Genomic DNA, 16,351 nt, shown 5'->3' with positions numbered 1-16,351 from the left:
TGAAACTAATGATAATGGAAACACAACATACAAACACCTATAGGATACAGCAAAAGCAGGGAAGTTTATAGCTATAAAGTTTAGTTATATATAAGTTTAGTTATTTAGTGCCTAAATAAAAAAAAGGTAAAACTTAAAATAAAGAACCCAATAATGAATCTTAAAGAACTAGAAAAGCAAGAGCCAACTAAACTCAAAATTAGAGAAAGAAAAGAAATAATAAACACCAGAGCAGAAATAAATGAAATTGAAATGAAGAAAACAATACGAAATAAAGTAAGTAAATAAAATAAAAAGTTGGTGTTTTGAAATGTTAAACAAAATTAACATACCTTTAGCCAGACTAAGAAAAAAAGAGGGAAGATCCAAATAAATAAAACCAGAGATGAAAAGGAGAGATTACAACTGATACTGCAGAAATTCAAAGGATCATTAATGGCAACTATGAGCAACTATATGCCAATAAAGTGGAAAATCTAGACTAAATAGAGAAACTCCTCTACACATATGACATATCAAGACTGAACCACAAAGATAATCCAAAACCTGAGAAGACCAATAACAAGTAACAAGATTAAAGCTGTAATAAAAAGTCTCCCAGTAAAGAAAAGCCTGGGACCTGTTGGCTTCACTGCTGAATTCTACCAAATATTTAAAGAACTAATACCAATCCTACTCACACTATTCTGAAAAATACAGGAGGAAGGGATACTTCCAAACTAATTCCACAAGGCCTGATACCAAAATCAGACAAAAACAAATTTAAAAATACAGGCCACTAACTCTGATAAATATTGATGCAAAAATCTTCAACAAACTACTAGCAAATCAAATTCAACAACACATTAAAAAGATTATTCATCATGACCAAGTGGGATTTATCGCTGGGATGGAAGGATGGTTCAACAATGGTTATATATAGTATCAACAGAATGGAGGACAAAAATCATATGGTCATTTCACTTGATGCCGAAAAAGCATTAGATAAAGTGCAACATGCCATCATGATAAAAACCTTAAAAAATGGGTATAGAAGGAACATACCTCAACATAATAAAACCCATATATAACAGACCCACAGCTAGTATCATACCAAATGGGGAAAAACTGAAAGTCTTTCCTCTAAGATCTGAAACATGACAAGGATGCCCATTGTCACCATTGTTACTCAACATAGTACTGCAAGTCCTAGTTAGAGCAATCAGACAAGAGAAAGAAATTAAGGGCATCCAAATTGGAAAGGAAGAAGTCAAATTACCCTTGCTTGCAGAGGATTTGATCTTGTGTTTGGAAAAGCATAAATATTTCACGAAAAACTATAAGAACTGATAAATTCAGTAAAGTTGCAGGATACAATGTCAACATACAAAAATCAGTAGCATTTCCCTATGCCAGCATTGGACAATCTGAAAAAGAAATTTAAAAATAATTCCACTTACAATAGTCAAACATAAAATTAAATACCTAGCAATTAACTCAACCAAAGAAGTGGGAGATCTCTGTAATAAAAACTGTAGAACACTGATGAAAGAAATTGAAGAGGACACCAAAAAAAATGGAAAGATAGTCCATGTTCATGAATTGAAATAATCAATATTGTTAAAACATCCATACTGCAAAAAAGCAATCTACAGATTCAATGCAATACTTATCAAAATACAAAAAAACATTCTTCATAGAAATAGAAAAAAGAATCCTAAAATTTATACGGAGCCACAAAAGACCCAGAATAGCCAAAGCTATCCTAAGCAAAAAGAACAAAACTGGAGGAATCATATTACCTGACTTCAAATTATACTACAGAACTACAGTAATCAAAACAGCATGGTATTGTCACAAAAATAGACACATAGACGAATGGAAGATAACTGAGAACTCAGAAACAAATCCACACACCTAAAGAACTCATTTTCCACAAAGGTGCCAAGAACATCCACTGTGGAAAAGACAGTCTCTTCAATAAACGGTGCTGGGAAAACTGGATATCCATATGCAGAAGAATGAAACTAGATAGCTATCTCTTGCCATATACAAAAATCAAATCAAAATGTATTAAAGACTTAAGTCTAACACCTCAAACTATGAAACTACAACAAAAAAATACAGGAAAAAGTCTCCAGGACATTGGTCTGGGCAAAAAATTCTTAACTAGTACCCCACAAGCAAAGGCAATCAAAGCAAACATGAACAAATGGGATCATATCAAGTAAAAAGTGTGTGCACAGCAAAGGAAACAGTCTACAAAGTAAAGGTGCAATGGGAGAAAATATTTGCAAACTACCCTTTTGACAAGAAATTAATAACCAAAATATATAAGGAGCTCAAACAACTCAATAGGAAAAAAATCTAATAATTTGATCAAAATTGAGACAAAGATTTGAATAGACATTTCTCAAAAGAAGATATACAAATGGCAAACAGGAATGTGAAAAAGTACTCAATGTAGTTGATCATCAGGGAAATGCAAATCAAAACTAAAATGGAATATTACCTCACTTCAATAAAACGGCTTATATCCAAGTGACAGGCAATAACAAATGCTGGCGAGAATGTGAGGAGGAGGGAATGCTTGTACACTGTTGATGGGAATGTAAATGAGTACAACCACAATGGAGAACAATTTGGAGATTCCTCAAAAAACTAAAAATTGAGCTACCATATGATCCAGCAATCCCACTGCTGGGTATATACTCCAAACAAAGGATATCAGTATTATCAAAGAGATATCTGCACTCCCATGTTTGTTGCAGCACTGTTTACAACAGCTAAGATTTGGAAGCAACCAAAGTGTTCATCAACAGATACATGAATGAAGAAAATATGGTACATATACACAGTGGTGTACTAATCAGTCATAAGAAAGAATGAGATCTAGTTATTTACAACAGCACGGATGGAACTAGAGATCATTATATTAAGTGAAATGGGGCAGGCACAGAAAGACAAACATCACATGTTCTCACTTATTTGTGGAATCTAAAAATCAAAACAATTGAACTCATGGAGATAGAGAGTAGAAGGATGGTTACCAGAGACTGGGAATGGTACTGGGTGGTGGGGGAGAGTGGGGATGGTTATCGGGTAGGAAAAAAGAATGAATAAGACCTATTATTTGATAGGACAGCAAGGTGACTATAGTCAATAATAATATAACTGTATAATTAAATTGTCTGTAACACAAAGGATAAATGCTTCAAATAATGGACACCCCATTGTACATGATGTGATTATTAAACTTCGCATGTATCAAAACATCTCATATATCCCATAAATGTATACAACTACTAGGTACCCAGAAAGGTTTAAAAAAAATTTAAAAGACCCAGCAAACAAAAAATTTTACATTCAAAAAGATAAAAAGAGTTCCTAAAATTGTAAAATATGTACCTATTCTAGACTTGTATGTACATACTAACAATGCCTCAAGTGTACAAAGCAAAAATTGTCAAAAGTGTAATAATTTGACAAATCCATAAATACAGTGGGAGATTTTAACTCTCTCGGTAACTGATAGGTCCAGCAAACAAAAAACTTAGGAATAGAGAAGATTTAAACAACACAATTAAATTTAATGAACAGAACACTACATGCAAAAATCAGATACACAGTCTTTCCAGGCACACATAAAACATTAGTTGATCATGTTCTCTGGGACATAAAGCAAGTTTCAACAAACATTAAATAATCATTATCACATAAGCAATATTGTCTCTTAAATGGAAAATAACAAAACGTTAAGCTAAAACACAGCTATATACAATGACTTAGTTTCTAAATACTGTCTCCAGAAAGAAATGATTAATGGGGTAGGAAGTAAAACACAAGCCTGAAAGTAAGGAAGTAAAAAAATTTTAAAGTAAGTAAAATGTGTGTTTAAGAATGATGAGACATGTCAAAAGACAGGTGAGCCAACTTAAATGGGCAGCCAGTCACTAAATCTGAGACAATTTGGGTATTAAAATAAATAATAACAACAGGGTATTTTAAAAATAAAGTAAAAATCTATGTGTCCAAAGTAATTAATAAACAAATAAATGGAGAAAAAGCTCTACATTGATGTAGAATATAAACTAATAAATGTAATAAAAATGATGGAGTTTGAAAATCACCATTTTGCATTCATCATAGCAATATCTGATTCAGTCAAGAATTATCAATGGATTTGAAAACTAGTGGATGATAGTTAATGAGGAACAGGATATTTACATAGTCTCAAAGTATCCCCAGCAAAATCATTAATTATAAAGAGGAAAATTGTAACTGTAAAGTGGATTAATCTAGCAACTATTCACAATGTTAACCAAGTAATCAAAGTTAACTTTACTACTAGAGGGTCAAACCAGCATCATGTGCCACCAATATGATGCCCTGAGAACAACACTTCACTTCTGTGGTGCTTTTGCTAATATGCGTACTCTAAATAATGGGGAAATGGCAAACAAATTTAAATTAAAGGACAATCTATGAAATAAGTGTCCTATATTTACACAAGTGCCAATTGCCAATGTGTGATATTGTGATATATATATTGAAATTGTCCATGGTTCCTGGCTCATAACTCCCAAATCTCTTGTTATTTCCTAAGCGACTAAAATAATAAGCACATCTTTTGTTAAAGTATTTGGTCTTTTGTCTTTGGTTCCTGAAGCAGCTTTGAAACAGCTTCAGAGAAATAAAAGTGAGAGACAGTCTATATATATATATACATATGTATATATATGTATAATGTTGGGGCACTTTAGGATTCAGAAAACAGAATCTCTCTCTTTCTCCTGCCCTCCTTTTACCTGCTTTTTTTTCTCCCAAAGGCAAGCCATAGAAACTAAAAATACACTCTAATCTTCACCCGGCTTTCTGTCTTGGAGCTGGATGTAAAGAAATTCTCTGACCTATCTAGTTTGACTGTGGGTCATAAGACCCCCATTTCAGAAAGAGTCCTGCCCCATACCCAGGAGGAAGGAATGCTGCACAAAGAAGCCAAGAAGAATCTGAACAGGCAAGCCTTGCTGGGTTTCTCCACCAAGTCTATTGGTATTAGATCATACCCTTTAGTCCAGTCACATTTCTACATGGCTGTTCATGTTTCATTAGTGCCTATCGAATGAAGTCTTCATAAAAAGCACAAGAGGACAAAGTACAACTGAATTTGTGGAGGATTGTAGAAAGGTGAAAAATAACTCATCCACATGCCAGGAGGGTGGCACACCCCAACTCCACAGGAATGGAAGCTCCTGTACTCAGTACCCTTCCAGACCTCACTCTATGTATCTCTTCATCTGGCTGTTTATATGTAGCCTTTAAAATACCCTTTATGAATAAAGGGGTAAATGTAAGTAAGTGTTTCCCTGAGTTCTGTGTGTTTTTCTAGCAAATTATTTGAGCCTAAAGAGAGGGGTTGCGGGAACCCTAACTTGAAGCAGGTCAGTTAAAAGTTCCAGAGGCCCAGATTTGAAACTGATGTCTAAAGTTGAGGCAGTCTCGTGGGACTAAGCCCTCAGTCTGTGGGATCTGATACTTTCTGCAGGGAGATAGCTTCAGAATTGAATTGGATTGGAGAACACTCAGCTGGTGTCCACTACAGAATTGTTTACTTGCTTGTTGGTGAGAAGAAATCCCAATACATTTGGTCACAAGTTTTCTGTGTTGGTTGTTGTGGTACAAGAGCCAAAGAAAAACTGTTTTTTTTCCACACAATCAGCGTCAGAAGTGGGGTTGTGAGAATATAATGACAGAAGCTGAGTTTATTTTTCTACACACATAAAAGACAAAGAAAGGTCAAGGAATTGTTCCATATTAAAAACTGGAGAGACATGACAAGTAAATGCAATGCATCATCTTGGATTAGCACTTTGACCAAGGAAAGAAAATAACCATAAAAGACATTATTGGGACAACTGATAACATTGGAATATGGCGTAGATTACGATATTGAAACAATGTCAAATTTCTTGATTGTGACACATTTACTGAGGATGTATAAGAGGAAATCATCACTCTGAGGAAATACATACTGACATATTAAGAGGTAAAGGAGAATGATATTTGCAAATTACTATCAAATAGGAGAAGGAGAAGGAGAGGAAGAGAAAAACAGAATGATAAGGCAAACGTGATAAAATGTTAATTGGTGAATTTGGGTAAAGGGCACTTTGGGAGTTCTTTGTAATATTCCCAGTTTTTCAAGTGTGAAATTAAATAAAAATAAAAAATTTAAAAACATGAATACAAAATTCAATAATAACTACATCAATATCAATAACCACACTTTTTCTATGTATTTAATGAAAGAAAATGTTTTCTATTGCCAAATTCTGTTGGGATGAGCAGCCAATGTATAATTTTTGTATCTTGTTATAAGAAGGATTAAAAAAAATTAAAGCAAGTCAAAATGGCTGGCAAGCAGGCCATTTCAGCATCAGGCAAGTGGCTGGATCGTATTCAAAAATGGTATTACAATGCTGCAGGATTCAATAAACTGAGGTTAATGCGAGATGATACAATATATGAGGATGAAGACGTAAAACAAGCCATAAGAAGGCTTCCTGAGAACCTTTATAATGACAGGATGTTTCACATTAAGAGGGCACTGGACCTGACCATGAAGCATCAGATCTTGCCTAAAGAGCAGTGGACCAAATATGAAGAGGAAAATTTCTACCTTGAACTGTATCTGAAAGAGGTTATTTGGGAAAGAAAAGAAAGAAGAATGGGCAAAGAAGTAATCAAGTAGTTGAAGTCTGTGGATGCAGCTGTTATGAAGATGGTCAAACCTGAAACAATGTTAAGAATTATTTGGTCTGCAGATGTTTTACTTTAAATAAATGTCTATTGTAATGGCTGGAGTTTTTGAATTCCAAACCTTATACTGAATAACTACTGAATCCATTTACTGTTAATTTTTTTTCCCAAACTTTCAAGATATTTTCAGTCGTGTTTAAGTGCTTTCTGGAGCTCAGAGGCCACTTTATCAGTTTTCCTCACTGGTTAGATAGCCTATCAGTTTATGGAAGGATATAACTTCCGTAAGTTACATCCTTATGGAAGCTACTAAATAAAAGAAGGGGGTATGCATCCCCTAGTTTGCCAGGATTCAGAAACAGCCTCTTCACTGCTATCTGAATAGATTTGATTTTGCATCCTATCATTTAAAAAGAAATTATGTATGCACCCCAACATAGGTATACTTAAGTAATATATATACTCCTGTGCTAACATGTAGACTAGAAAACAAAAAGTAGACACTAGAAAAACAGAAGTACAAAGACAAATCATACTTGTCCCCATATCCCAGTGACTTTTCCACTTTGGAAATGATTGTTATAAAGTTTAAGGGTTGGATACTAATCAGTTAAAAGTTTTAAGATTGTAAGGTAATTTTAAAAAATATAAATTAGAATCACTGGCCAGGTGCGGTGGCTCATGCCTGTGGTCCCAGCGCTATAGGAGGCTGAGGCGGGTGGATCTCCTGAGGTCAGGAATTCGAGACCACCCTGGCCAACATGGTGAAACCCCATCTCTACGAGGGATGCGGAAAATTGGCCGCGCGTGGTGGCAGGCGGTCCCAGCTGCTTGGGAGACTGGGACAGGAGAATTGCTTGACCACGGGGGATGGAGGTTGCAGTGGTCCTAGATCGCGCCACTGCACTTCAGCCTGAGCGACAGTGGCTCCATCTCAAAAAAAAAGAAAAAATTAGAATTATTCAATGTTGTCATCATTTCCACTCCTAAATTCTGAAATGCTTTCTTTGGTGGAGGTGAGAGTCTGGAGCCACAGCTAGTAGAGAAGGAACAGTAGGACCTGCAGCCTCCCTGGTTTTCCAGGACAAGTCATTGCTGTGTGCGGCAGGAATGCCTTACACCTCAAATAACAAAACGGTGTGAAAAACAAATTTGAGTTACATTTAAAATTTGTAAAGCAATGAGAAATGTGTGTATCATAAAGAGCATCTTTAAATTTTTGCTAAAATATTAAGCCTCTTAAGTTCCCTAAGAATCCCACCCTCCCCCTTTTTTTTTTTGCTAGTCAGATTATTTTTCTAAACCTATCTTGAAATCATGTCAATTTTCTTCTGTCTGGTTCAAGATGACTAGATCACTTGATAATGGTTTTGCTCAGGTCACACTGTGACAAGGTTTTAGTGTAGTCCTACTTTGCAGAAGGAGGCAGAGAAGATGGACTGTCTAGAATCCCCTTTAAAAGCATTTGTCTATTCAGAAAATTTTCCTGAGTAGATCTCTCCAAAGGTTCTTTTAATTGTGATTTCAAGATCACTTTTGCAGGACTCTGGTCTATTTGTTCAGACATGTACTGTGCACAATTACAAGGAGACCAGAACTGAGGCATCTCAAAAAGCACTGTCAAGATGTGTAGGGAGCTGGGTGGGTGGAGGGAGGCTGGGTTCTGACCCTAGAAACCATGCTTACGAATGCGATTAATGTTTAAAGCAAGTCTAAGGGCACTGCTGAAGGACAGGGGAACAAATAGAATGGACTAAGATTAAGGTATAACGGAACCCCCAGGCTATCTACCTGCTCAAGGTAAAAAGTGTGGTATTATGTAGGGCAACCTCTGATTTTGTGAAAGTTCTTCCTAAAGCCAAAGTGAATGCCTATTCTATGTCTCCAGATTACTTCACTCGTCTAAATGAGAACAGTGTGCAAAAGTTCTTTGAACACTAAATCAATGTTTTGTATTCATTATAAATTACGGTTATCGTCCTGCTTGTTATGAAGACTAAGAAAGTAGATCTAGTATTTCACTCACATAGGTGAATGGGTGAGAATTTGTTAATCCATCAGTGAAGTCCTTTCATTTGAAAGAGAGAGCCTTTCTATTATCAAAAGCTGTCCTGTGTGAAAAATCACCATGAGAGTGCCTGAAACACACAGGCTTGTCGTCCTGTAGACAGAATGGTAGAGTGATTCAGAGCTAATTCTGGGTTAGATTGCACAGGTCTGAATCTATGTGCTAACTGTGTAGTGCTTTAGGAATACAATTTAACCTCTCTGTGCTTCCGTTTCTTTGGCCCTGAGATAGAGCTAATGATAGAAACCTACTTTACACAGTTGTGAAAATTAACTGACTACATGTCAAGCACTAACAGTCTCTGGCACATAGTATGCATAATGTAAATTATGTGATGAGAAGCGAGAAAGAATAACTTGGGAAAACGCTGAATATCATCAAAGTTGAATAGCTAACCAGTAGCTAAGGTTCAAGGTCCCCTCTCTTCTTTCTTCTATGTGGCACTCTTGTTTCTGGTCCGTCTGCTCCCCTTGGGTGTCACCTGCTTGAGTGAAGTACCTGCTGGAGAGGAGAAGAGTGGAACTGGATCTGCATGACAGCTTTGATTAGGATGGAGCTAAGACTTGGCTATCTCCCTGTTTTGTGTTTTGGATAGGTGACATTTTAAAACTGCCAACATTAAAATCTTGCTAATTTGCTTTGTACAGTTTAAAATGTTTGATATCTTTTATTGTTTAAAGTTTGAGATTGGTTTTGAATGTACGGTTTTCCTAAATCTTGAAGAAGGATATGTTTGTACTCTGAAGTGGTCTATGTTCTGTTTTTCTATTTTACTATACTTTGCGAAAAACAGATGGCTGGCTTACGTTCACTGTTGTAGTGCACTACCTAGCATCACTCAGCTTTCCTGTTGTCAAGGTGTAGGAAGCAGCATAAGGGATGTTGGGACTTCAGACCCCCAATTGCCAACTCTGGTCCTATTTCCAGATTGCATGGAAATATTTGGTAACATTCCTGCACCGAGCTATCATGGTCTGAATATTTATGTGATGCTCTACAAGTGGTACCAAAAGGTTAGTGATGGAATTTTCACTAATGGGACCTTTTCCTGTTTTTAAATTCTAGAATCTTAATACATCCAAAGTGTACATTTTGGTAATTATTTCATTTAGCTATTTACTTTAAGGACTCTCTTTTAAAGCATTAACTCTGCACTAATTTTGACTTATTAAAAGATTCAGCAGTAAGAATAAAAACTGGGCCAAAGCCCAAAGTAATGATCCTTCACAAATAGGATGGAGTTTTAAAAATATGGGCATCCTGTGTGTAGCTTTGAAAATAACCAAAGTACTTGGAATTAAAAAGTTAGGTGAACATAAAAATTGGCATAACCAAATCCTTGACAGACTGATGGATGAAAAGCAGATGGGTTTACACTGTGTGGGAAGAGGCATGGATTTTAGGAAGGACAGCATCAGAGAGGGATGGTTAGAAAGTGAACAAGACACATTGCTCCTTGGAAAACAAGGAAAGTCCCTTTAAGGCATGAAATTCTGCCACTAGGTGGCGATGCCCTATAACTTTACAACTTAGGATACATCACACCAGCACTATGGAAGATTTCTCCATTTAGCATCCCAACAACTCTTTCTCCTCCTTCATTTTTCAGGATGACAACACCTTAGAGGTTTATGGCCATTAGGAGACCTTACTACTAAGCTGTATACTGATGTAATGAAATCTAATATATGTTGTGCAATTAATTATGAGTTATTTAGTTTCAGGATTTTATTACTTCAATCAGTTATGACCATATTTCCTTTTATATGATTGCTCACTCTTTAAACATACCAGATGACTATATAAGGAGCACATAATAAAGTCTATAGATATCAAAAAAATTAAAGCAGAAAAAAAGATAAAATTAAACTAGAATGGGAGTAATGATTTCAAAATATAATTTTAAAAAAAGGAATCCCATATGATTAGAAATTGAAAAAAATAACTCATGGGTCAAAAAAATTATAAGAGAAATTTAAAAATAATAAATGTTGAATGATAAAAATACTATATATAAAAGCCTGTGAAATATTTCTAAAGTGGTAGAAGAAAATTTATAGTTCTAAATTCTTATTTTACAGAAGAACATTGAAAATTAAGAAGCTAAAGATCCAACTCAATAAATTAGAAAAAGAACAGCAAAAGCAAAGTAGAAGAAAGTTCAATATAAAAATAAAAGTCAAAATGATTAAAATAGGAAACAAAATATCCAATGATGAGGCTTGATGAAAGCAAAAGCAAGAAATACATTAGAAAATTGATTACTGTAATTTATCTCATGGTCACAGTGTGATATTAATGGTGAAAAAAAGGATATGAACATGGCAGTACATATAGACGGGAAAAAACTTCATAATATTTGTAATAAAACCTCTCAGCAAACTAGGAATATAACAAAAGTTCTTAACTTGAGAAAGACAATCTACTAAAAGAGGTGAAACTTTTGTAGAATTTAGGAACAAAATAAGGAAATCCTCTACCAATGATATTGTTCCTCTTTGTACCGAAGATCCTAGCTAGCACAGTAATACAAGCTAAAGAAATATTGGAAAGAAACTGTCATGATTCAAAACATAATTAATTAACAGATAATCCAAGAAAATCTATAAATTATTAGAATAAATAGAATTTAAGAAGGTTACAGCATATAAAATCAATATACAAAAATATTAATCATATTCCCATTTACTAGAAGCAATTAGAAGATATAGTTAAAAAGATGGCATATTTCACAGTAATAATAGAAACTATAAGGTAATTACAAGTGAATCTAACAAAGCATTTCTTCAGATTACACTATTATTATGAATATGTTTTCATATAATGTAGAATACAGTTTCAATTTTATCATTTGCTGCTATCTTTTTATGTTTTGTTTGGCTACTTTTAAATGTGTCAAAACCAACTATTTTTTTTCTCTTCCTCCTTTGAATAATTTTTGGCAAAGAGATTACCTTAAAAAGCACAACTTCCAGGTGCAGGACATCAGAAAAAGCAGGGTAGCATTGTAAATAGTCTTCATTATTTTCACCAGGTGAACTATTATATGAATGCACCAGGGAAATGGAGTCATACTGCAATCGCTCAAAGACTGAAAAATAATAAAAAATATTGTGACATCATTTTTTCTGTTTTTGTCCATCTCTTTGTCCTCTGGTCTCCTCAAATCATTATCCTTCCCCTACCTCAATTTCAATGATATATTCCTATAAAACAGTTGTATACATAGTATTAGAAAGGATGTATTATATAGTAGTTTAGAGCATAAACTCTGGAATCAAATGTTCTGGGTTCAAAGCTCAGCTCAGCCACTTTGTGCTGTGTAACTTGTGGCAAGTCATATGACTTCCCTTGGCCTATACAAACTTCTCTAGTAGAGTTGTGATTAAATAAATGATAACACGCAAAGCCCTTTAGAAAATTGGCACATAAATCTTTAGTAAATATTGGCTATTATTACAATTTTCAGTGATTTGAATCACTTGGAGGGGAAATTACGTAGTTCTTGCACTTATTGTTTTGTTCTTTTATTTTCTTTTTTTTCTTCATATTTTTAAAAATTGTTTATTTATTTATTTTTTGCACAGAGTCCTGCTCTGTCACCGAGGCTGGAGTGAAGTGGCACGATCTTGGCTCACTGCAACCTCCACCTCCTGGGTTCAAGCGATTCTCCTGCCTCAGCATGCCGAGTAGCTGAGATTACAGGCACACACCACCACGCCCGGCTAATTTTTTTTTTTTTTTTTTTTACTTTTAGTAGAGACGGGTTTCGCCATATTGGCCAGGCTGGTCTCGAACTCCTGACCTCAAGTGATCTGCCCATCTCGGCGTCACAAAGTGCTGGGATTACAGGCGTGAGCCACTGCGCCGGGGGTTGCTCTTTTGTTTTCTATCTGCGCAATATTCTCCCTACACCCTGCAACCCTCCACTCCACCACCCCTTTGAATAGAGTTTGTAAACATGTGAGCAGTAAAGCTGTGTGGAATGACAGGGAGATGCTTTCAAGTAAAATAGAGCTCTATTTTTTTTTTTTTTCTATGCATTACCAACGAACCCAATGTCTAAAACTTCTTTGGTCACCAATGCTGTCCCATCATTCATTGATTTATTTATTGAAATATCTGTTTCACTCCTATTATGTACTAGGCCTTGGCCATCCATCCCCTATAGCTCTCAGAATAATTCCTACCCATTGCAAGGGCTTCATAAAGGTTTACTGCACGAATGAAAAAAAGATGCTTCTCTCCTTTGAATTAAAAGGATCTATAAAACTTGGGTCAGATTCAGTTTTATATTTTGCATTCTATAAAGTTCATCTAAATATCAGAGATTCCTTTTCTGATAGTAAGAATAGGAATCTTAAAATACAAATAGTATCGCCTGATGGATATTGGAATGAAGTATACGCTCAGCATAATATTTAAGGCCCTGAAGCACTTTATCTTCACCTCCTAAGTCCTTCTTGTAGATTCAAAATTATAGCCAAGCTGTTTCCAGAAGAACTCTGCCTTTTCTCTGGAAACCCTCAGACTGAAAAGCATTCCCTGCCCCTCCACATGGCAGATGTCACTCAACCTTTAAGGTCCACACAAAGTTCCTCCTTCCTTTTTTTTTTTTTTTTTTTTTTTTTGAGACGTAGTTTTTTTCTATTGTCTCCCAGGCTGGAGAGCAATGGCGTGATCTCGGCTCACTGCAACCACTGCCTTCCAGGTTCAAGCGACTGTCCTGCCTTAGCCTCCAGAGCTGCTGAGATTACAGGTGTCCACCATCACGCCTGGCTAATTTTTCTAACTTTAGTAGAGACGAGGTTTCACCGTGTTGGCCAGGCTGGTCTCGAACTCCTGACCTAATCTGCTCGCCTCGGCATCCCAAAATGCTAGGATTATAGGCGTGAGCCACCGCGTCTGCCCCACCCCCTCCTTTTTGATAGCTCATGATTACTACCAGGCAGTGACTTGTCCATCCTCCACCCTTCCTGAATACCTTGAACAAGCAAACATTATGGCACTTGGATTTGACTATCACATTGTTGCTTTAAAAAAAAAAAATTATTCAACTCTCCTGCCTTACACAGAGAAAGACATACACTTCGGAAGGCTGGCCTTCAATAGATGCTTGTTATTGGTCTTGAACCAGGCATTGTTTTTTTAAATAAAAAATTTCTCCAAGGCACGCAAAAGTAGAGAGAATAATACAATAAATCCCCACATATACATCATCCAGCTTTAAATTATCAACTCATGAACATTTTTATTACACCTTCCCTCCACCTTGGCACCAATGACTTTTCAAGCAAATCAGAGCATTCAAGTCTATTTCTTAGAAAATGTAACTACAAGTATTTCATCTAAAATATTAAAAATAATTATTTAATGTCATTAAATATCCATCATTTCACTCAAGCATATTTTGTGAAAGAGCTGCTTAATCCCTGCATGTTGTTCTTTCTATTTTGAAATCATGGAAAAAACAGGGAAAAGGGGAAGGATATCTGTGAGAATGCACAAATAAGTTTCAAAGAGCCTAGATGACCTAGATGAGAAAGAATCTGACCTGGTTTACGGTGGGAGAAATTTATTTCTCTACTTCTCCGGAGGAGGAGGGTGCGACTTCAGGCCGGCTGATGCAGGAGGAGGTGCGGAGGGTAGAGTGGTACTACCTCCGTTGGGAGTTCCTTCCGGATAATCCCAACGCGGAGCGAGGAGGCAGCGCTTTTTTGGAGGCTTGGCTTCCCGTGCGTTTCCAGGTGGGAGAGTGGATCTCCCGGAGGCACAAGGTTGGTCTCCCATAAGGATTATAGAAACGGGGCCTCAGTTTTCTCCGGTGGGCCCTGGCAAAGCCAAGAGACCTGAGATGGCGGCGGGTCCCCTCCAGGCACAGAGCTGGCTTCCTCCTGTTTCGCTCTTACCGTATTTCCTGTATCCTGAGACGTACATCCCTTCTCCGCCTCCACCCCTCCTCCCTACCCCATTCTATTTTAACGTTTCTATTAGGATGGGTGTTAAAAACCGATGTTATTATTTAATATAGTGTTTTTCCATCGCGCCCCACCCCCACCAAATGTAAATAAATTTATTGAGAATTTCATATAATTTATGCAATTTTAAGATGAGAAGAAATTCAAGTTTACCTTTAAGTAGTAAACTCTGAATGGCTTATATGAGTGGGAGGGATGCAGGGGTGGGCGGTAACCAAAGAAATTATTGAAGAGCTTTACAAGCCAGCTGCAGATGCACATCACAGAGCTATGAAAATAGCTACAAACATTTAAAAAGAAATATGCAAACATGTAAGTTGACTAAAGTGCAGAATAGCACACTAGCACTAACCATGGAAATTGAATGTGGAAAACGAATTCACCGTATGTCATAGAATCTAAGATCATTTTTTCTTTATTTTTTAAGCAAATTTGTAATTTTTGAAGGCTTACTATATTTTTCCCCAAATTTGAATATCTAGGAAATCTCTGCGACCTAACAATTCATGGTACACTATACTTTAGTTGACAGCTTTTTTTTCCTTTCTTGTAGGTATGGAAAATAATGACCCATCTTACCATTGATGATATGTTATATTCTATGACTTATGGTAACCAGAAGAAAGTACCACGTGTCTCAGAAGAAAAGGCTTCTGGAACTTCTTAGACCTTCATTATTAAAATAGCCTACACATCCGTCTCCCTTTAGCTATGGACAAACTAGATCACACTTTTTCAGCTTTGTCCTCAGTGTTTTTTGTTTGTTTGTTTTTTGTTGTTTTAAATGGAGAGAGCTTAGTCCTTAATGCCAGAGTAGAAGTGCCTATTAAACTCTGCTGTTTACAAGCTCTGAGCTCTTTAAGTAATTATTTAAATTCCTGGAACTTTGGTTTCCAGGCCATAATTTTTTCCTTGCAAAAGTGTTTCCATAACCAGGGTTAATACATGTAAAGCATTTACTACTATAACTATCTTATCTCCACCCTTCTACCTTCCTCCAAGTAACCAGCACAGCCCTTTACACAAATTAGGTACTCTAAAAATTTGGGAAATAAATGACCCCGTGGTTTTGTACCAAATGCTACTAATAAAGACAGAAAAGTCAGATGTAGCTGTAGCTTAATGAAAAGATGTGAGGGAGGTATTGAGAGAGGCAATATTTTAGAGCTAGAAGAGTAGTTGGAACTAGACATACTGATGTGGGAGTCAGCAACATAGAGGTGATAGTTAAAGACAAGAGAATGGATGATATTCCCAAGAGAAAATCTAAAGAAAAGATAATTGAGCTAAAAACAGAATATTGAATAATTAGAGACAGATAGAAGAAAAGAAGTCTGCTGCAAATGCTGAGAAAAAGTGGTCAAAGTCAGCGAAGAAGATTCTAACCCAGTTTCTCAACCTTGGTGCTATTGACATTTGAGGCCAAATCTATCTTTGTAGTGGTGGCCAGAGTTTACCATTTAGCAATGTCCTAAGCTAAGCCTCTACCAACTATATGCCAGTACTACTCCCTACTCCTCGAGTTGTGATAACCAAAAAGATTTCCAAACATTGCCAGATGTCCCTG

General features: G+C 36.2%; 1 protein-coding gene and 1 pseudogene across 4 annotated transcripts in view; one reads left to right on the top strand and one right to left on the bottom strand.

The window, feature by feature from the left end:
- NBDY (negative regulator of P-body association) overlaps nucleotides 1–14,721 on the bottom strand; it is a 106,150-nt gene extending 91,429 nt beyond the window's left edge. Inside the window, exons 1-3 of one of the 3 annotated variants that reach the window (XR_007722711.1) lie at nucleotides 14,361–14,721; nucleotides 11,761–11,897; nucleotides 6,559–7,671 (exon numbers count right to left, since the gene is read on the bottom strand). Coding sequence is in view for 1 of the 3 variants with exons in the window: in XM_050777130.1 (XP_050633087.1) it covers nucleotides 14,390–14,596 (207 nt within the window). In the remaining 2 variants the exon portion in view is untranslated. Of the gene's footprint in view, nucleotides 1–6,558; nucleotides 7,672–11,760; nucleotides 11,898–14,360 lie in introns of those variants that run through there. The other 2 variants (XR_007722710.1, XM_050777130.1) reach the window with 2 other exon arrangements.
- On the top strand, nucleotides 6,385–6,722 carry LOC126946585 (cytochrome b-c1 complex subunit 7-like; annotated as a pseudogene). The gene has a single exon (XR_007722697.1). The product of XR_007722697.1 is annotated as a cytochrome b-c1 complex subunit 7-like (transcript).
- Nucleotides 14,722–16,351: the final 1,630 nt, after the last annotated feature.

Source organism: Macaca thibetana, chromosome X, assembly GCF_024542745.1.
Source record: "Macaca thibetana thibetana isolate TM-01 chromosome X, ASM2454274v1, whole genome shotgun sequence".
In the NCBI taxonomy this organism is placed as follows: domain Eukaryota; kingdom Metazoa; phylum Chordata; class Mammalia; order Primates; family Cercopithecidae; genus Macaca; species Macaca thibetana.
Note: the sequence above shows the minus strand (reverse complement) of the source record. Positions and strands in the feature narration are given on the sequence as shown.